This window comes from Micropterus salmoides, unplaced genomic scaffold (genome assembly GCF_014851395.1).
Source record: "Micropterus salmoides isolate LMB-PRFRI ecotype aquatic unplaced genomic scaffold, ASM1485139v1 Ms_hic_scaffold_1, whole genome shotgun sequence".
Lineage (NCBI taxonomy): Eukaryota > Metazoa > Chordata > Actinopteri > Centrarchiformes > Centrarchidae > Micropterus > Micropterus salmoides.
In genome coordinates this window covers 15,386,993-15,408,656 of record NW_024040040.1, presented here as the reverse complement: position 1 = coordinate 15,408,656, position 21,664 = coordinate 15,386,993, and the positions used below count along the sequence as shown (strand labels likewise).

Sequence of the window (21,664 nt, the reverse complement as noted above, 5' to 3'; positions counted from 1 at the left end):
ACAAGAAGTAATTAATGAGATATTTGAAATAAAAAAATAAAAAAAGTCTGAATGGATCCACAAGGAGGCAAAAGAAAAGAGTAAAATTGTTTATTGTATCAGTAAAGATCAACGGAAGGCACACATACAGTATCTGAGGGTGGACGTCACACCAGTGCCTCTCTCCAGCCGCCATCATACACAAACGGTAGAAGTCATTCCACTTTGGAGAGGCTGAACGTGATGCAGTACGTTAGCAGGCCAAACTCTGCAGCTCATAGTACAACGTCAAGCAACTTCAGCCTTTTGCAAAAATATATTCATATAATTATACACCTTTTCTACACATTGAAGCAAATCAACTATACAAAATGCAGAAAACTATCTCAGCACAGGTGAGTCGTTTGTAAGAAAGTCCATGCTTATTATTAGCATCGTAGTGGCAGTATTACAGAATCAAAAATAGCAGTACCTTTGTCATAAAACTGTTCAGGAAAAACGTCCATATAATGCCAAAAATATTAGCTTTGAAAACAAGTACACAAAAGACATTTCAATATACATGTTTATAGGAGTACTATGACATCTGGAAAATACAAGTCTGTCCCTTTCAAGCAGTATAAGGTTTACCCAAAAGACAATTAGAAGTAAATTAGTAAAGGAGTGCCATGGCTTTGAGATACTTTTTGGTTGAAATACAGATCCCAGAGTTCACATATGCGAGGACTACAGCTACAAAATGACAGCCCAAGCATTTGGGTGACTGTGACATGGATTCTTTAGAATAAAACTGAAACATTGACAAAAAAGTTGTAATGTTATGGGTGTAAAAATGTAATTACTACAAAAAAAAAAGTAATATTGTGAAAATGTGTACTTTTTAAAAATTCTTGTAAAATTACAACTTCTGTCCTCGAAAACTTACAACTTTAGTTTTCCAACGTAATTTTAAACTGTTAAGACCATTTCTTGTCATTTTATGACATTTTTTTCAAAACATCACCTTTCCCCCATAATGACATTTGCTTGTAAAACTATGACTTTTATCTTAAATCTTTAGGACTTTTTTGTGACATAATGTTTTTCTCAAAATATTACAACTTTATTCTTGAAACTTTCAATTTTTATAAAAGATTTTGGCCAACAGTGCTCCTAACTCATTGTAACAAAAAAAAAAAAAAAAAAAAAATTCAGATCTACAATAGTTTTGGACAAAGAGTTTTGCTGAGGGTGAAAGTTCAAATTAACAGTCTCAAAGATTCTCTTATTTTTTTAACTTCAGGCTGAATCATAAATTTGCAAACAAAACTTTAGGCAAAAAAAGACACTTTCGATAAAAAAGTTATCTGATATATTCATCTTTTCCGTGACGTACGTGATGCGGGTAAACACTGCTCAGTCAGTTCTCCTCCAGCTGCCAGGCTGTGGAGTCTAGTATGGGTAGCTGTCAGGGAAAGCCAGTCCCTGGATGCACTGCTCCCCTCCTTCCGCCAGGTACGGGCCCTCCTCTTCATAGCCGGGCAGGGGGAGGCCGTCCTCCTCGCCTGAAGGCTGGGTGGTATCTGGGTCAGCCTTCAGACTTGGCCTCTGGTTGTCTGGGAAAGCCATGGAGAAGAGCGCCTCGGGGTTGCATACGAACTTGTAGACATACCTTTCCCCAGCCACCTGCAGGACGAACCAATCAGAGGTGAGAGAATTTAATTTTGTGATTTTCTTCACAAAATCCATCTGTTTTACTTTGCATAGGTTGATACAAAAAACCATCTACCACATAAATGCAAAAGGGGAAAACCCATAGGAAAGGAATGATAAGATGTAGCTAAGACTTAATAATAAATGTGTAACCACATATAAGTGGTCTGGAGGATGGAACTGAAACATGACCTGCCTTTACCTTCTGCATGATGCCCTTCTCGTAGTAGTACCTCAGCGAGCGGCTCAGCTTGTCGTAATTCATGGCCGGTCGATTCTTCTGGAGCCCCCAGAGTCGAGCCACCTGAACACAAGGCAGGAAGAATACAAAAAATCTCAATACAATCACCCAGAGCTGGAGTCATCTTATCTTTATTCATTTAGGTTTCCTTTCATCCTTGCTAAATGTGAATATTTCTCCTCACATTTAAAGAATATCTATGCATCTTAAAGTGGCCCTATGTGTGGGGTTTGAACGATGACCGACCTCTTCAGGATCGATTAGTTTAAACTCCATGTTGCGTCCCGTCCAGACGATCAGGTGTGCGTTGGCCGGGTTGTCCAGCAGCGTGAGCAGGAACTGCCAGAGCTGCAGGGAGCCGCGGCGCTGGTACGGCAAACCCTCCTGCTTCACTTTACCTGCTTAAAGAGTCAGATAGCACACAATGAGAATGTGTCTCACTATTTGTGGGCACGGAAATAATCACAAGTTCTGTTCCTCTTAGAATATCAGTAGCAGTAATTAAAAAAAACTAATCATCCTTTAAAGTTAAATTCTAGTTTTGGACAATGCCATAGTCTTACCTTCCAGTCTTTCTGGCACAACACATGTGTCGTCATAGTACAAACGTGGCTCTCTGTCATGACCAAACCCTGTGGGGAGAAATGAGAAATATTATTAGTAAAGTTAACATTTGTTCTACTAAAAAGAACTCAGACATCACGACAGAAACTCATTTTAAAGCAAAGACAAACTTAAACTCACTGGCATTGTTATTCTGGTACATGACTGAAGACTTCCCAAATGAGGACGAGTGGCAGGTTTGAACTTCTGGAAGACACAAAGCACGTCACAAGTTTTCATCTGCAAAATGAAAGCCAATTGGAAGTCTTGGTCTCACCACTAAAAGTATATGTCATTCAATAATTTTACACAATTAAGTGCTAATAATTAAATATTAAAGCTGTGTGGCAAGACAGTCGTGGTTTCTTTTTTTTTTTAATCGATATGTAACTTTACAACATCAAAACTTGACTTCAAGGAGTCACTATGCTTCAAATGAACTACTTGTCAGGTCATCATACAGCGCTTGAAAACTAGGTGTGCAGAGGTAAGATCGGAGCACTTTTGCCTTTAGACACGCTTGGACGACACGTTGAATGAACTAGTTCATTTCAAGCGAGCAGAACACCAAAGTCTTGAGTCAGTGTCTTAAATGTTAGGGCTCTGATATACGTAGATAAATTGGGAGCTTGTGTGTTCACATGTGCAGTCAGAACATGCAGTCAGTGTGCCTATGGGAACATGGGCACATGACAAAATTTACTTCACATGACCAATGTTCCAGCATGGACGCAGAAAGTATCATTGGAGCCCACAGATCTGGTACAGAAGTAGCAAAATGTAGATGTAGCAGAAAACTCACTTACCTGAGTCAAAGCCAAAGTCTCTTGGCTCTTGTTTGATCGTGACATGGTTGAAGGCGGTCTGGTGCCGGGCCAGACCTGGACCATGTGGTCCTGGCTCTGGGTATTGTGGATCCAACAGCTCCTGTTTGAAAACTCGGGGGCCGTGGGGGACCAGGGGCTCTGAAAGGTGGCGCTGGTACAGCGGTCGGCCATCACGGCTCGCGGGTTGGTACGGCGTGTTCACGGGTTTCTCCGGAGCGAGAAAAGACAAGCAGGGCTCTGACATCTGCCGCTGAAACCTAAAGTGTAGAAGAAGACACGTGGAGGTTTGAGGGTTTAAACAGACTTTGTTTCCAGTTTAAATTTCATAAAAGTAGGAGTCAGAACTCACCGTTGTTCTGTGCTGAAAGATGCGCTGGGGCAGCTGATGGCGGGATGAGGCAGAGCAAACTGCTGGCTGTGGCTGGCCTGTGGGAGCGGGTGGCGGTGGGAGGGGCTCAGGGCAGGAACGTGGCTCGGGGGGCAGTTACTGGTCAGCTGTGGGGCCGGAGGTTGTAACTGCCTCTGTATGGGTGGAGGTCCAGCAGGATGGGTGGAGCCACACTGCACTGGTGTGGAGGCTGGAGTCGGAGCTCTGAGCCCAGCTGGCTTGTTGTCGCAGGCACTGAGGAAAGAAGAGAAAACAGGAAGGAGGTGTCAGGTATTAAGTGTTTCACCTAAAATCTTGTTGTGACGGGCTGATACAAATATAATCATACAATGCTTTAGTCTAAAACATTGATTATGTACCTGTAACTATAAAGGCACATGTCAGCGTGAGGTGTCCTGCAGGGAGACAGGTCTTCAGATGGACTGGGCTCTCGCTTCACTTTGCTTGCAGGTGTACCATGAAACATCACTGCAAACACACACGGAAAACAGTCACTCTGGCTGCCCTGGCTTCCTCCTAGGTAACATGCCATTTTCTAAAGCCAGTTTGAAGCCAGTGTGTGTAGAATTTTATTTAAGTGATTGTCACCTTCAAAATTATTATTGATATGGGACAATCCAAGTGAAAATTGCAGCAGTCCATGTGTTGCTTTCAGCCATCCATTTGCTACAGTGTCTTTTGTTGATCCTGTCACCAGATGGAGCCAAAGCTTAAACTGTGTCTGTATTTTTGTAACTATGGGATAATTAATCCATCAGTTCACAAAATAAACATTTCCTCTGACAGTCATATCTAGCCATGCTATCAAATATTATATCTATATATTATATAGAAATTTTATTTTATTCTGCCCTCACCACAATACAATTTGGTGAATAGAAGTGTGTTGGTGGTGAACACCCAAAGCGTTAGAAAAAATGGTCCTGTTTAACAGACAAACATAATGGACAGACCTCACTAACACAATAGACACAAAGTAGGATAGTGAACAGTTGGAATAAGCCTGGGTCTTACATAATGCCTGACAAAAAGAGGATCTACCAATGCCTGACATAAATGGAAAAAGATCACCAGCCTCCGCTTCTTTGTAACAACATTTTAAGCTACAGACTAGAACTTCTCTTATTTTCAGACATGACAGACTAAAACAAGGGTTAAACAATGATTAACACTTTCTAGCACCGTGGCTCACATTTTGAGGTTTGTGTTTAAGCTGAAAGAAAGACAGCCTCCTATCTGATCACAGCCTTCCTGGAATCTGCAGGGAGATTCTCATCAGCACACTGCAGTGACGACACAACGCCGCTAATGTTTCCATCCACAGCGCAGCCGCTGTCAGATTTATTGTCAGAACCGGGAGTCATTCTGTTGAGGCAGCTATCAAGCAGCAATAAATACATGCAGTACGTGTTTAGCAGCAACACTAAATGTTCCATTTCCCCCCCCCAACTTAGGTCTTATCTGTGACATCATTATTTTGAAGGTACAAGTTGAGTTGCTGGAAGTCATTTTATAGCCCAATTTCCTGTGTCATATGACTACAATCATTGAATTGGCACAGATCCACTGCTAGTGTTTGTGTTTGTGTGTGTGTGTGCGTACGTGCGGGTCATATACTGCATTGCAAGTTAACACTGTAAACAGAGTTGTGTTTACACCCCTTTTCCTGGAGAGTACATCGATTGTACTCATTCAAACTCGGATCAACTGGATTTATCTGTTAGCTGATAGGTTGTAGGAAAAATGTCCCAAGCACTAAGTTAAGTACACTTCGGACTTTACTTAAGTATTTCCATTTTATGCTGTTCTACTTCTACTCAAATAGAAGAGGGATATTGTACTTTTTACTCCACTAAATTTATCTTACAGCTATAGTTACTGGTTATGTTAAAAATTTTAAGTTAAAAACATGATAACAACAATAAAAACAGCATCAAAACACTGCTCACATGTCAATGAATCATAACAATCCAATAGAATAATGACAGAAAATGTCTGTTGTGCATGAGGAGTGACATGTAAGTACATTGTGTTGATAAGATTTCTATCATTGTTCTTGAGTTTGGAGTATTTTGTGGTATTGCCACTTAAAAGATAAAGCTGGTATAAATGTATTTTCTGTATTATTTACAAATCCCAGAGCAAGACCAACAGTGTATTAACTTTCTTCCCTGTCTGTGGCCCAAAGCCCATTTCTACTCAAGACCTAAATCTTAAATTAATAATAATCAACAAAAGGTCATAGATATATAGTTTCATTTTTTATAAAGGCTCAGCCATTTCCTAAAGCATGATCTGTACTTGTACAGCACCTTTCTAGTCTCCTTTCTAGTGCTTTTGCACTATGTCGCGTTCACACAGTCACCTACATTCATGCTGTGATAGCATAGGCTAAGGTGCCATCTGCTCATCAGAAACAGAAATTAACATTCACAGCAATTTAGGGCTCAGTATCTTGCCCAGAGAAACATCGACATGCAGACTGGGGGAGCTGCGTGATCGAAACGCTGATCTACCTCCTGACACACCTCACATGAGTAAACCGCATCTGTTGGGACCATTTTCAGCTATGGATTATTTATGGCCGCATCATTTTGTGACAATAGTAAAAGTGTTTGATTCAGTGCTCCACTGTCAATAGGACATTGAGTAAAATGTTCGCTCCCCAGTGTACATACTATAAATATTAGAGGAGAAGCAGCTACTCACAGTTATTGGACTGGAAATCTGGGACAAACTGCTCGTCATCAGGAACCTGAGCTGTCAGATGGGAAAAGACAAGATATTAAAAGGACTCTTCTTATACGGTATTGTCATTTAGAGATCCATATTTCTCTGTTAGTCATTTCCTACATTTCTCAGAATACCCTTTAAATTCACTGTGAAAGGGGCATGACACTGCTTTAAAATCAGTGATGTGCATTCTTTGAATTTCATGATGCTCGCAGGTCTCACCTTCTGCGATCCATATTTCCTGGAGCTGAATCAGATCTTGAAAGAGCTCTGCGAGACAGTTTTGACATTATATTAAAATGGGCGTAACAATATTTAACGTTACTTTCCTAAGTGATAATATCACACAATTACCACATTATATTTCCAAACTCTTTATATTTTCTTTGCCTCCTCACAGGACTGCTGGCACAGACACAAATAGTGTAACAACATTAACTCAAAGTAAAGTTTCAAATTGTCCTGAACAGATCTGAAAAAATGCGCTGTGTCAGCAATTGAGCATAAAATGCAGCTGAAAGCTCCGGAAAAAGCTGGCAAGTAAAATTATTGTAAAGTTATGATTAGATTTACAATAGAGTCTAAATTCACAAGCATTTCAGTCCTTTAGGTCTCCACTAAATACTGACACAGGGAACACTTTCACATGTGGACATGATGCCATAATGAGTCTACCTTCTGTGTCCTGAGCCAGCTCTGTGTCCATGAACTTCCTCTTCCGGTCGCTGAGACATCTCTCTGCTCCCTCTGTGTGACATTTCTAGAAGTTTAACGACAAAACGGTTTAGTGGACATACATTTTAAAAACCTAACTGTAATAAATGCTTGGTCTGCTTCTTATGTAGGTTGATGAGTATATGAAATGTTTTAAACTCACACTCTCAGGGACCACAAAAGGGACCTGCTGGTCATAGAAGCCGTCCATGTCGCTGGTCTTCACCCTGGAGGACAGATTAGGGAAACACATTGTTAGGAAAATATATTTTGAACGCCCAATGCATTTGCCTCTATCCACATTACTGTCATCACTTTCATGTATCTTGGTTTGTTTTTCTAAACTCCATGACCCCACAGCAGGGTTGACAGTGGCTATAAAAGCCTTTCCATCAATGACAGCATGATGCAACCTCCTGTAAGTTAAATATTAGCAATAGGCCGATTAATTGGGCCGATATCTGGCATTTTGAGATAATTAGCTGAAAACAAAATGGCTGCAGACACCTCTGTAGGCAGCCTCATCAGTGTGGCTGCTGTGGAACGATGTCAGTGCTTCCCTTGTGAGTTCTGGCAAGGTGGTGAAAGTTAGTTTCGCGCCCTAAATGTTAACACATTTCTTCTGCATGACAGCTAATCTAAGCTAAAACTATTACTTGCTAGAGTTAAATATATATTGTTATACTGTAGAGAATAATGCAGTTCTATGACGTCACTTATGACAAACTGAACCCCACTGTCCCTTAAACACTAGTCACGTTCTGAAATCTGCAGCATAACCATATATATATATATATATATATATATATATATATATATATATATATATATATATATATATATATATATATATATATATATATATATATATATATATATATATATATATATATATATATATATATATCTATTTCATTAATTAATAAAAACATGTTACTGGCTAAGATAACATGTATATTAGATTGTACACTGCATTGAATAATTGAATTATACATGACTCTTCTTTGTTTTAATATCGGCATTATATTGGCCACCGCCCATCCTGCTGTCTAAATATCGGCCACTGAAAAACCCATATTGGTTGACCACTATTATATCTCAACTTGGAAAGTGCAACCACACTGCTCAGCTGCCAACACCTGATGATGAGGACTGTGAGATCTGGCTGAAAGCTTAAAAAAGCGAGTTAGTGGAGCTTTGAGATGAGATTATAAAACATGCTGTTCCCAAAGTCAAGGATTCATTTCTATAGCCAAATTATTTAGACTTTTATTTCTCTTTTTGATTTATTAAGAAGGGGCACGAAAATGTTTTGAATATTTTAACCTATTTATTACAAATCGTGTATACTTTACAACATTAGTACCCAAAGCACAGAAATGTGTTTCAGATGTTGTGGTAATAGAAAAATGGGTTAAAACTTTGGGAACACTGTTTTAGTCATTTAAATTCTGGTCCAGCAAGATTTGAGTTTACCTAGTTGTTTTTTTAGTCAATTTCAAATGCCCCATAACGTCTCTCGACTATTAATATACTTTAAAATAAATTCAGTGCAGTATAAGGGTAAAATTACATTATGATTAAACAATATCTTGAGATAAAGGTCTCGTACCTTTGTATTTCTCTCATGATTCAAACAGCTTCAGTGAATGCTGTGGGCTTCCGTAGGTAAACATCACTTCTGGCAACAATTTAATATTATGGTGTTAATAACAAGCAAAAACGTGTAATCGCAGTCTGGTTAATACGCTGTAACACATAATTAAATCGTATGACTCACAATTATTAGGCTGTCCGTTGTGCAATCCTGTAAATTAACTCTAAGTAGAAAAAGAAATGTATACAATATTTGTGAATGGAGTTTGGCGTGGCACAGGAAAGCAAAGCACGTATCGTGGGACCTCCTTGTTTTTCTCAATGAAGTGAAACTTGATCGTCGCAGAACAGGCGGGGTGGGGGGGCTCCAGCTTACCATTGACAAATTTGCCACAAAGCACAGAGAAAGACTCACGATGCCGACAGGCCGTAAAAGACAGCTGCTGCAGAAGGAAACACCACTCTGCAAAGCTGACAGATGCGGGGAAATGGACGCAATGTTGCCTTTGATTTTTCAGAAAATGGCGTTCGCCTCTCTTAACCCACATCTGCTCCCCTTACCGCCAGCAACAAATCGCGACGATGCGGTTGACGCTGCTGTAACAAAAAGAAGCCCACGCACGGACACTAGTTTGTATTAAAGTAATATAATAACATTGCAGGACTCACTTGATAAGGGAAGTCTCTTTGCAGATTGAAAAACGACGCAGAATTCCTCCCCTACATCCCCTGCAGCTCCTCAAATAAAAACTCGGCTGTGGATTTTTCTCAATCAAGAGCTGTGATAGCTGGATCTAGACCGAGCCCTTTGCCGCCCTCCTATTGGCTAGTATACAAAGTCAGTCAAAGGGCGAGCCAATTGTCTTTTAGACCGCTCTGACGTCCGTCCCTTGTGTTTTTTATGAATGGCTGCGTTTCATTCATGGATCCACAGTTCTCTTAAAGCGCCAGCGCTGCCATTCCACCAAATGAATAAATAAATAAATAAATCTAAATTTACTTCTCAGTTTTAAATATGTATGAGCAAATACAGCCACGAATACAAAAAAAAAAGCAATATTCATTTGAAATGGTTTAGCTAAATTTATTATATGTAATGATAATTATAATAATAAATAATAAGTGCTGATTTATATTAGATTACTGATTACAAGCCTACAAAATTTTAACTCATATATCCAACAGTATAGTTTATTTATTAATGCTATTACTGAATGAAAACGTAGTTGCTGATTTTACGATGGTGTTGTTTTTTAAAATTGTTTTATCACCTGAGACTTTTTCCTAAAAGGACTTTGCCATTACCCATAGGTCGTAGTTGACATAAAATGAACTTGTAAATATGATGTGGTGTAATGACAAAATAATGAACACTATGGCATTATGAACTTACCATTAAGGGGACACTTGCAATGCAGTATTAGTCCAGATTCCCAAACCATAATATTGTTCTAACACAGTTAAACAACTGCAAAAAGTTACATTACTAGAGAAAGCATCAATTAATCAACCAATTGTTTAAGTAATTTATCAAGCAAAAATGCCAAAGCTTCTCTGTTTCCAGCTTCTCAGAAGTGATGGTTTCCTGCTTTACTCTGTTCTGCGTCATGGTAAATTAAATACCTTTTGAAGATGTCACTCTGGTCTATCGGAAATTATGATGCGCACTATTTCACTGCTTTCAATCTAGTTACAATCTAGTGAGCACTAATTGATATTGGAAATAATCATTAGTGGAAGCCCTAAAGAAGATTAACTCATTATGCTTCAGATAAACGTAATAATGGACTAGGTGTCATTTTTCATTGTGGGTCACCATATGTACCTTTTGATAAGCCAATGACTGCACTTCAGGGTTTTCCCATCATGCTTAGGGCTGTCTAGTGGCAAGCAGGTGCGGTAGCCCTATACACAAACTGCATCCTGTAAGATTATCTTGGCACATGCAGGCAGAGGAAAGAGCACAAATGCCTGTCTTTTATTGAAAGCAGCCAGCTCAAATCTGTGGCAGTTAGAAATGCAACACATTAAAGTTTACTTTTACTTTTAAACTCAAATAAAACAGGACACAACATCCTGAGATGACAATGTGCAATGTCCTCCTGGTATTATTCCTTTTATAGATTGTCTATATTGTTTTTCTTTGTGTATTTTTATACTGCTTCTGTGTCTATCTATCAAACAGGAAGTGTAGAAAAAAATGCACCACCTCTCCAAAGACACACATTTTGCAATTTTGTAACTGTTTCATGTTTGATTTAATCCAGCATCACACATGACTGCTTCAAAGTCCATTCATCTCAGTGGGTGGCAGAGCAGTTTCTCCACTTTTAATTCCACTTTGATCTCTTTCCACTTCATTACCACTCGCTGCAGAGAGATCACAGAGTCTGTCACCTGACTGTGTGCTAAATGTGGTGCTTTCATAGGCTGTTCTGATACAATGCAACTTTCCCTTTTTGTAATTTTGGAGCATTATCCCTGCAGATAGGTAATCGAGGAAACCATGGTACCCAGGTGCAAGAAAATGTTTTGATGCCACGTCCTGTATAACATCTTCAATCTGTGGTGCGGTTATTGTATCTCTACACTGTCTTGAGAAAGTTCTACAGACTGCATCAGCCACTAAACAAAGATCCAATCATCATTTAAGTGTCTTTTGTGTGATTATTTGTTGTGACACCCAACACTGTGTAAACTTTTATTAACTTTTGGCCTATTTAAAGCATCACAAAGAACCTTGTCCATCCTCCCCATGCAAGTTAAAGAATATTCAGGCACTGTAGACATTGAATGAAGCATGATTATCCAATTCTACTGGACAATTAGTATTTGCTGGATCATTTAGGAGATATCTGACATTGTTTTCAGAACAACAGCAGCTATTTTAAAGGTTTCGGAGATGGTGCATTTGTCTAATAAGGTGTAGGAATTGTTAAGGCTGATATCTGATCAATCGTCTGCAGCCTCATGATTGTACTAGACCATAATTGAAAAATTGTGTCAGATTGAAATAGTTAACAAGAAGACAACCGACAGAGTAAAACAATTATTGCTGCGTTTAGAACTAAGTTTTAAAAAGCAATAGTTATAATTTTTTAATTGTATTTGCAGCCAGCACTAAAAACTCCACTGGTACATCTTACCATTTGAAAGTAAAGGTTTCATTTTATGACTTTAGACTAAATGACCTGTACAGGTGGAAGTTTTTTTCCCTTTTGCAGGGTGCAGTTTGTGTTCTTCAAAACTGCTTGATCAGCGTCAGGGATGCCAGGACAGATCTGTGTGTGCTATAAAAAGTAGAGTTCAAACATCAGCTGAGCTCAGCAGCTCTGTAACTGATTTGCAACATCTCCTATATACTCATCTACTACTGTGTCCATATCACATCACTGATATTTATTCTTCCGTTTTGGCAGATCAACAAATGTGATATCATCTAACACGTCCTGTCAGGAAATTAGACACTGTTGTCTGACAGTTTCTTATCAAATGTGTCTGCAGGTTGTGGTTATGATGGCTTTCTCTTGCTAAATATGATTTTTTTTATTATTCAATGTTGTTTACAGCGCTCCAATACATGGTGTGAACAAGGGTAAGGGAAGAAGAAAACCAAATGTGTAAAAGGGGAAATATTGATGCATGACATTTTAATTTATAGCTTTGACATATAATTATATGTTAGCATCTCATAATTTTCATAATCTTAAATAAAGTATGACTCTAAGACTCTTGAAAAAGTCAAGTTAGATTAGTTCTAAAAACCAGATTACTCTTTAGCAATGATGTTGACTTAATTAATACACATTATCAAATAGATTTTAGGTACAAAGCTACTGTACAATTGTAAAATATTATAATTAAACAGACACCAATACATCATTTTGACTCAAAGTCATAATATTAATGTTTATATGAATCATAATGTTGACTTACCAAGTTTATTTAATAAAATACTGGTAAGATTTTTTTTTGTTTCATCCCCAACTTTACATCTATTTATGTATTTAGTTTAGTTCAGTTTATTACATTTATTTGTTGGAGACCATGCACAAAAAACATTAATTTCATACAAGAAGAATTTGCTAGTAGATAATCCTGTCTGCAGTCCTATGCTCAGACACTAATTTAACCAATGCAGTTATGACAAATACAAGTTTAAAATACAACAAACACCAACTTCAATCATAGAATCAATCATACACACACATTTCCACTATTAAACCCAACACTATGCAGTATATAGTATATCCATTCATCCATTGTCAACCGCTTATCCTGCGTACTGGGTCGCGGGAGGCTGGAGCCAATCCCAGCTGACATCGGGCGAAAGACGGGGTACACCCTGGACAGGCCGCCAATCCATCGCAGGGCCACACATAGACAAACAACCAGTCACACTCACACTCACACCTAAGGACAACTTAGGGTCTATTCAGTATATAACAATATAGAAAAAAAACATTCCACTCAGCCTCTTCACAAGGAAAATATGGAAATCTACTTTCTTTCAAATCATCAGCGAGCTTAAAAGTTGTATGAAGCCTTTCAGTGGTGGAGGCGCAGTGCTGTGAGTGTCTATGTGGAGTTCAAAGTCTTCATTGGAGCATTAAAGCTTGCGTGTCCTGTCCTGTGTAACAAAAATCCAGCACCACCAGGTGGCTCTTGTGCCCACATCCTGCATCCTTTGTATCCTGATAGTTAGATGACTTCTGTATCTCATGGTAACATTTTCATTAAAGTCTTCTCACATTACTTATGTTCTTTCACACTTTCTGACTCTTTAACACAAACATGTGAACGTCAACTCTGTTATGACGACCAGCTATGTGCTGCACAGGGGAGTGACTGCTATCAATCACGTTTTAATAAGGCATGCTTTATAAAGGATGTATAAGTTGTTACTAATGACTTTATTAATGATAACTTTTGGGTGAAAAATCCCTGTGGCTGGTAAGTCAACTAATTAATAAATGGTAATGCATGTCACACTTGTAACTAAGTAACCTACATTTACTGATGAAGTACAACTTTAAGGTGTGAATTGAGTATTTCCATTTTGATGCTACTTTATACTATTTTATTCTACTCGACTTAATCTCAGACATAATGAAGTACTTTTTACTCCACTAGGTACATTTTATAGTAATATTTACTAATTACTCCCTGTTATTTATTAAACAATCCATCCATCGTCAACTGCTTATCCTGCGTACAGGGTCGAGGGGGGCTGGAGCCAATCCCAGCTGACATCGGGCGAAAGGCGGGGTACACCCTGGACAGGTCTTAAACAATCCAATAGTAAATAAAATAGTTAAAATTAGATCCACCAGCATGCAATAAAAGTACAATGCTACTTACAAGTAGCATTAATAATAATCTATATAGTATAACACTCATATGGATTATTTATCTGATTATGAGTTGTTTAAAATACTATAGATTAAGTGATTAATTGCAGTATTGCTTATTATTGTTAATAGGGTTAGACAATCCTCTGTCGGCTTTTATATTCTGCTGGTGCACCAGCTGGTTCGTGAATTGTGTTGATCTGCTCTGCTGTATTTTTCTCTGGCACAGGCTGCCATCTAAGAACAATGGCTGCTAGTTGGTGAATCTTCTTGAATCATCTGTGGGCTTTTGCAGCTTTTCTGTTGTTGTGGTTTAATCGTGCGCTCATCAGCCACCAGATGTTAGGAGCCACTGCTTAGCTATCAGCCTAAAATGTCTCCTCGATCAGCAGGTTGGTGCAGAGAAAGTCCTCTAAAATCTGAGGTTCCCTGAAATACATTATCCACTAGATATTCATGGCCCCCAGAGGATGGACCCTAAGGTTTTTGGGGACTCCCTGACCTTTCAGCTAGTGTCTATAGCTTTTACTTGCAAAGAAGACATTTGAATATTTATTGGGTGATTGTCAGTAAACTGAATTCTCCCCAGAGGATGCACAATGTAAGGTCCTACTGCCATGCCCATGCTCAAAAATCACTCCCATTCTGCTGTAGTTTGTGTGCTTTTATTTGCATGTCTGTTAAGTTCAGAGCAATGAGCGGCAGGAGGGGAGAAACAAGAAGTGGAACGTGGTCTAAAAGTCCACAACACGTTTAATGGAGCCTACAGACGGGTGAAGGGCCCCCCACTCTACATGCCGTCTGTATTCGCCCTTCTCCAGCAGGTACTGGCGTCCACCATAGTTTGGATGCTCGTAGAAGACCCAGACGCCGTCCTGCACGTGAGCTGAGTTAACGTCCCGGTAGCGCCAGCGGTCCAGCAGGTTGGGCATGTCCTCACTGAACTCGATCATCTGGCCGCTGAATTGTGGACGTTCGTAGATGCGCATCCTGTACCTGCTGGAAGGCTTGAACATCAAACCACCAAAAAATAACTCATTAATTAGTGAGCTTTAGAGGTTCTACAAGGCAGATTTATTTATCCTTGGACAGAGCCAAACTGGCTGTTTCCCCCGTCTCGCTTACAGATGCAGGCTAAAAACAAGTAAAAAGTCTTCATGCTTGGTCTGAAATAATTTCATAGGTTCATAAGTGATATAAACACCCAAGAATTTAAATTACAGTAAAAAAAACAAACTGTATGCTGATCTGGAATCTGATTTCATATTTTTTAGGACTTACATATCTGATGAGACGGCAGGAGTGGATGGTGTCATTGAAGCCGTTCCAGCTCTGGAAGTTGGGGTACTCCCCTCTCACGAGGACGTACTGGTAGCCCATGTAATGGGGTCTCTCATAGATGACCCAGGCCCCGTTCTCCACCCGGATGGAGTTGCAGCGGCTGACGTGGGAGCTGATCTCAGGGCAGTCACTGCTGCATTCGTAGTAATGACCCTGGAAGTTCTTGTCCTCATAGAAGAAGATCTGCAAGCATGGCTCTGCATTAGACCAATACATCTACCAGCAGAAAAAACACTACCACTGCAATTATTACCACTAGCAACATTATACAAGTCTGCTAATACCATCACCTTTAAATTATTAAAGGGTTATTCCATTTGGTTAAAATTTTGGTCTTTTTCTTATAGTTTCATAGCTATCATTATTAGTAATGATAACAACATAATTACCAAAATATTAGCTGAGATCTGGGAATTCTGCAACAGTGCTACATCCAAGTCTGATAGGTCAAGAAACTCAAGGAGTCAGACGATCAGACAGGCTGTAAAAATGCCAACAGTTTATCTAAACCACTTTATTTGGAAGGGAAAACAAAAGTTAGTGCACCTGAAATGTCGGTAATAATCCCTCATTCCACAGGAAAACTGTGTGTGCACAGCTAAGGTAAGTACAGCAGGTCAAATTAGAACCAGGAAGGAGGTCTGTATATGTGGCTGATGTTTACAATGTGCCCCACTGAACGTCTTTTTAGACGCCTCATTTCCAGATCCCAGCGATAAAATCGGTGAGTACAATACTATTGTGTTTTATTGATCAAAATGAAAACTTTAATCCAGCATTGTCCTTTAGTGTGTCCTAATTTAGCTTTGTTCTGTGTCAGATGGAGTTGTAAATAGGCAAGTGTTTGCTAACATGTTTGCCGTAATAGCCTTATATGGTAGTGATATGTAAAATGTCATGTTTTTAGCATGTTATGCTGCCCCCAAGTGGGCAAAAAAACCCCCAAAAAACAACAAAACTGCAGCTCCAAAGTTTCTCTGACTTTTCAAAGGACAAAAGAGGTTTTTGTGCAAATAAGTATTAGGCAGACAAATTGCAAACCAAAACTTTGCACAGAAGCTTGAAAAGTTAAATGGGATGAGAAGAATATTAAACCGCTATGTTTTATCAAAGAGCTTTTAATTAATTATGTAATTCCAATAGTTGTCTAACTCAAATCATATAGCTCTTCATAATGAATTGTATCTTCATTAGTATCGGACAAGTTTGCAGTTTGACTGAATATCGGTTTGATTCTTGAAGAACAATACACCAGTTAGCATGAGGTGCATCATGGTGTCAATGTGTTGAACAGTTACAGTACTCACCTTTCCTATACGCTGCATAATCACCTTCTGTTCCTTCTCACCCAATCAAATTCAAGCCCCTCAGTCCCACTGCATTACTGATGGTCCACGTTCATATAAAGGCTGATGAAATGCAGTGCCAGTCGAATTATTGTCATTCAAATGAGCTCTCCATTAACTTTGGCACATTAGCTGATGCTGCAGTTGTATCAAAGTACATGGCCTTTTTATGCTGTGTTTGATTACTCCGGTGTTGATGCAAACATTTTGACTGGATGCTGATCGACTCTAGAAAAAGACTTGGCTGGATTGAGATTTAATGCATATGGGTTGTTATGTTATTTTGTTTTACAATTTGATGCTGTAAAATTGTTTTCATGTAGTGAAAACACAATGTTTATGTTCACTCACATCATTTCTATAGCAACACTTTTACTTCTTTCAACAGTCATTTTTAAAATCACACCAGGTTGTTCTTACATAACCTTGTATTATTTTTAGTTGTGGTTTTAAGTGTTTACAGGATTACTTGTCTTCCTATTTTCATTATTCGATATGTAGTTTTGCTGGCACAAAGACCATATTTTCCCCGAAGGATAATAGTTTAGTTTGAATACATTTTGTCTTGAAAATAAAAACTAAACAGACCTTTAATTAGGTCTAGTTTATTTTCAGTATACATGTAAATACAGTAAATATGAGCAGCAAGGAGAATATACAAAAATTAATATAACAATAAAAATAAAATATATATATTTCAAAATAAATGCAAAAAAGTGCAGCTGTTAATGGGATGTGTATTTTTATTTCAGTTGTATTTGTTTTCTCTTATATAAAATCATATCACTCAGTTTAACATATGATATCACTGGCTCCCACTGTTGAAATACTGCTCCTGTACATTTTAAATCATTGTATTCAAACATATTACTATTCCTGTTTGCTTAAATTTTGGTATATATAATATTTGAGTAGCAAAATAAATACGGATTTTGTGTTTAAAGAATGCTACATTTCAAAAAAAAATAAAAAAAAATAAAAGTAAAATATGTTTCATATGGCAGATTCTTAGGGAAAAAGATGAAATAAATAAAAAAGTGCATAATTATATATCATGAATTTATTATATCATATCTAAATTATTTATTAAGATGTGAGTCAGCCTCCATGAGTTCCCTACCTGAAAGAAAGAAATGAAGGATACTGAATATGTGCTATATCCAATTACAGCTTAATTTGGGCAAGAAGAAGGAGCTGTGTTGGGATGACTAACAAGCAAACACCCTCCCAAACCTAGCAGTTGCAAAACCACCATTATTGCAATCAAAAGAGCTGGATGTACTGTAATCGTTTTCTGCCGCTGACTAACCAAGTAATTCACTAGCAGTTACAGGTCTGATTACATAAAAAATATTTCCAATAAATCCATACAGTGAAACTATGAGGGTCATCCATCTATACCAGCACGTCATGTGACAGCTGTGGTGGTAGTTTTGAAGAAAGACCTGCAGACTCACAGGCCCAGATGACAAATGGTTTCAGAGCACGGACATAGACGACTAACAAACAAAACAAACAACAGAAAACCCTAAAAAACCAAGCATGTAAAGTATAAAAGCTCCTAAGACTGTTTTAGCATTTAACATACTATGATACAATACTCTTAACTTAAGGTCTACTTACTAGCTTCTTCTAATCCCTTTCAACTACATCTCATGGTCATCATCAGCAGATGAGTTTGGGGTTACGACCACCTGTTATCATGTGACCAAAGTCCCATGCTTGTCACATGTTGACAACTGATGGTGTCTTGAGATGCGGTTGAAAGCCCTGGAATGAAGCAAGTAAGTGAACCTTGAGTTAAGAAAATTATTCTTGTTGGGTAGATTTTATATGTTACGCAATTTAACTGAAATTTAGTTTATAATAGTTTATATAAATAGTATACATATAGTAAATGGTCTGGTTTGGCACAATTTATCTCGCTTAACTTATGTTCCTAATGATGCGACAGAACCTGATGGTGTCATTGATGTCCAGCCAGTGCTGGTAGATACTCTCATGGGCTTAAGACATACAGGTAGCCCATGTAGTTTGGTCTTTTGTAGATTACCCAGAATCCCCCTCCACTCCGAAGGAGTTGCAGCGGCTGAAGTACGTGTGCAGGTTGCTGGAGTCATTGTCGCACTTGTGGAATTGACCCTGAAGGTTTCTGTCCAGATGATGATCTGAAATGAATAGTTTCAAAAGAATATTATGTGTGTAAGTCTGTGAAGTGGCTTTTATACAATCACACTTTTTATATACATGAATTTAATTTGCACATATTCATCTTTAAAGATACTACATCAGCTGTACTGCATTAAATATGTGGCACAAAATATGTGTTTTATGTATTTACCTTCTCCATAGTTAATATCAGTAGGTTTGGTTTTATATAAAACATTAAAGCAACCACATCCAATTTTCTTTTTATACAGAACAAGAACAATAAAACAAGGCACATGGTTTGCTTTGTGTGAACTGGATTATTCAATCAGCGGTTCAAATATTTATCCAGGCTTATCATATTGTTCACAAGCAGTGAATCCTGTTTCCCTAAACAATGCAAATGCAAAGTGCAAAGCATCACAAAGCCACTGGATGCAGCAAAGCGTGCTGACAAAAACAAGGCCACTGCAGGACATCTGGTTTGATATGAAACGCTTTGAGCTGAGTCAGTGACAAAGCAGGAAGGCAGGAAGGCCCCAGAGGCTCTACAGGAGAGGGTTACACTCACTGCATAACTGATTCATATTAAACAAAGAGCATTCTTCACCTTGAATATTATTGTTTGACAAAATATCTCACTTACCACTATTATGGGGATGATGTTATTCTCCATGAAAACTGAGCAAACTTCATCTGCTGATGAAGACTGTGAGATGCAGCTGAAAGCTCCAGAAAAAGCAACAACTCCTCCAAATGAAATGACAAAATGCATCATTTGTAACTGCCTTCCAGAACGAAAAATATAAGTGTTTTCTGATCTAATGCCCCTATCGACAGGATGACAAAACTGCTGCAAAACTATCTTAACTGATATGTAGTTAAGGTCTGGTTAGGTTTAGGAAACAATAGTCTTCATGTTTAAAAGAAACCAGCATTGACAGTATGCATTCTTATCTCATTAATGCATGTTACTAACTCGACTTCTTCTGTCTCACGTAGTTCTGTGCTTTCTTGTCAACAGGTGTTTCTGGCCCAGAAGCTGTGGTTGTGGGCTTCCTGCTGCCCCCATGTTCCTGCTTGACACCCGGTGCAACAATTGCTAACATTAGCTCAAGTAATCATGACGGTGAATTGTTTTTATCTTATTTTACCAATAAGGTGGTGTCAATCAGAGCCTCTATTACCCCCGCGGCCTCTTACTCAGAGGTTCCTCACCAGCAACAAGAGAGTTTTAACCAGTTTTATCCCATCAACTTGTCTGAGCTTTTAAAAACAGTATCACAAATGAGAGTGTCCTCCAGCCCACTTGATGTAATACCTATAAAGTTTTTACTGGCCCCATTTGATCTCTGTTTTTAACAGCTCCCTATCTACTGGTTGTGTCCCTGATTATTTTAAAACGGCTTGTGTGAACCCACTTTTAAAGAAACCTGGTTTAGATCCCTCCCTCCCACAAAATTTTAGACCAATTTCAAAAGTGCCTTTTATTTATTTATTCTAGAAAGAATTGTGTCCAAACAGCTGCTCACTGTACTGGAAAATAACAAATTATCTGTCTGTTTCAGGAAGTACCACAGCACTGAGACTGCCCTGCTTAAAGTCACCAATGACCTTTTAATGTCTGCTGATGAAGGTATGTGCTCAGTCCTGGTACTCCTGGACCTTAGCACTGCTTTTGACACCATTGATCACAACCATCATGTTAGACAGACTGAGGCACTGGGTGGGGATCTCTGGTACTGCCCTAGAATGGCTTCCATCCTACCTGTCAAATAGGAAGTTTTGTGTGTCTGTAAACAACTATGTCTCTTCATTCTGTCCAGTTAAATATGGTGTGCCTCAGGGTTCAGTCTTAGGATCCATTTTATTTTCCTTGTATCTGCTTCTCCTTGGACATATTATCCTTAAACATGGTATTTCTTTTCATATTTATGCTGATGACACACAAATGTACTTGCCCGTCAGATCCACAGACCCTGGAATGCTGAGTTCACTTAACAACTGCCTTTGTGAAGTTAAAAAATGGATGTCAAATAATTTCCTCCATCTGAACTCAGGCAAAACAGAAATCCTGGTCATCGGGAACCAGCAGATGGCAGTATTTGTTTTGCCATCTGCTGGTTCCCTAGTAAATCACATTAAGCCTGTGGCAAAGAACCTTGGTGTTTGGTTTGATAGTAATTTAAATTTCGAGCAGCACACCACAAAGCTTGTTCAATCATGTTTTTATCAACTTAGAAATATAGCAAAAACTGTCCAGAACTCAGCTGCCAGGCTTTTACCCAGAACAAAGAAATATGACCACATTACCCCTATTTTAGCTTCATTACACTGGCTCCCAGTATGTTTTAGAATTGACTTTAAAATTTTATTGATCACTTTTAAAGCTCTTCATGGCCTCTCGCCTTGTTATATTTCTGACCTTTTAGTCCCATACACACCAGCACGTACCTTGAGATCCTCGGGCAGAGGTCTGCTGTCTGTTCCAGAGTCTCGACTGAAAACTAAAGGGGACAGAGCGTTTGCTGTCAGGGCCCCGAGACTCTGGAACAGCCTGCCCGAGGAAATCAGGTCAGCTGAGTCAGTGAACTCTTTTAAGTCTCTTCCTAAAACATACTTTTATAGGAGAGCCTTTCCCGATCTTATTTGACTTTATTTCATCCCTTTTATTTTATTCTATTTTACTTATTTTATATTTATCT

General features: G+C 38.6%; 2 protein-coding genes across 4 annotated transcripts; both read right to left on the bottom strand.

Annotated features, from left to right (window-relative positions):
* Nucleotides 1-74: 74 nt before the first annotated feature.
* LOC119903537 (ETS translocation variant 5-like) lies at nt 75-9,566 on the bottom strand. Of its 3 annotated transcripts, none has more exons than XM_038719806.1 (13): nt 9,443-9,566; nt 7,341-7,404; nt 7,139-7,223; nt 6,686-6,733; nt 6,440-6,490; nt 4,090-4,198; nt 3,692-3,964; nt 3,322-3,599; nt 2,657-2,722; nt 2,476-2,544; nt 2,159-2,313; nt 1,874-1,975; nt 75-1,644 (listed from the first exon to the last, which is right to left on the bottom strand). In XM_038719806.1, exons 2-13 carry the CDS (start codon nt 7,386-7,388, stop codon nt 1,411-1,413), a joined length of 1,518 nt encoding a protein of 505 aa, XP_038575734.1. In that variant the 5' UTR covers nt 7,389-7,404; nt 9,443-9,566; the 3' UTR covers nt 75-1,410. The 3 variants fall into 3 exon arrangements, with proteins under 3 accessions (XP_038575734.1, XP_038575729.1, XP_038575725.1); XM_038719801.1 differs by lacking the exon at nt 9,443-9,566 and adding an exon at nt 8,790-8,858 and having other exon boundaries at nt 2,159-2,310; XM_038719797.1 differs by lacking the exon at nt 9,443-9,566 and adding an exon at nt 8,790-8,845.
* Nucleotides 9,567-14,834: 5,268 nt separating this feature from the next.
* LOC119903559 (gamma-crystallin M2-like) lies at nt 14,835-16,837 on the bottom strand. Its single transcript, XM_038719814.1, has 3 exons — nt 16,773-16,837; nt 15,406-15,648; nt 14,835-15,131 (listed from the first exon to the last, which is right to left on the bottom strand). The coding sequence occupies exons 1-3, from the start codon at nt 16,788-16,790 to the stop codon at nt 14,859-14,861; spliced, it is 534 nt and encodes a 177-aa protein (XP_038575742.1). The 5' UTR covers nt 16,791-16,837; the 3' UTR covers nt 14,835-14,858.
* Nucleotides 16,838-21,664: the final 4,827 nt, after the last annotated feature.

What these genes read in the sequence shown, in the direction of transcription:
- LOC119903537 (XM_038719797.1), bottom strand. An exon ending in AGACTTTGGCTTTGACTCAG is followed by an intron (nt 2,723 to 3,321) that starts GTAAGTGAGTTT and finishes TGTGTCTTCCAG; the next exon opens with AAGTTCAAACCTGCCACTCG. An exon ending in AGAAGGGCATCATGCAGAAG is followed by an intron (nt 1,645 to 1,873) that starts GTAAAGGCAGGT and finishes TTCGTCCTGCAG; the next exon opens with GTGGCTGGGGAAAGGTATGT.
- LOC119903559 (XM_038719814.1), bottom strand. An exon ending in CCTGCCGTCTCATCAGATAT is followed by an intron (nt 15,132 to 15,405) that starts GTAAGTCCTAAA and finishes TTGATGTTCAAG; the next exon opens with CCTTCCAGCAGGTACAGGAT.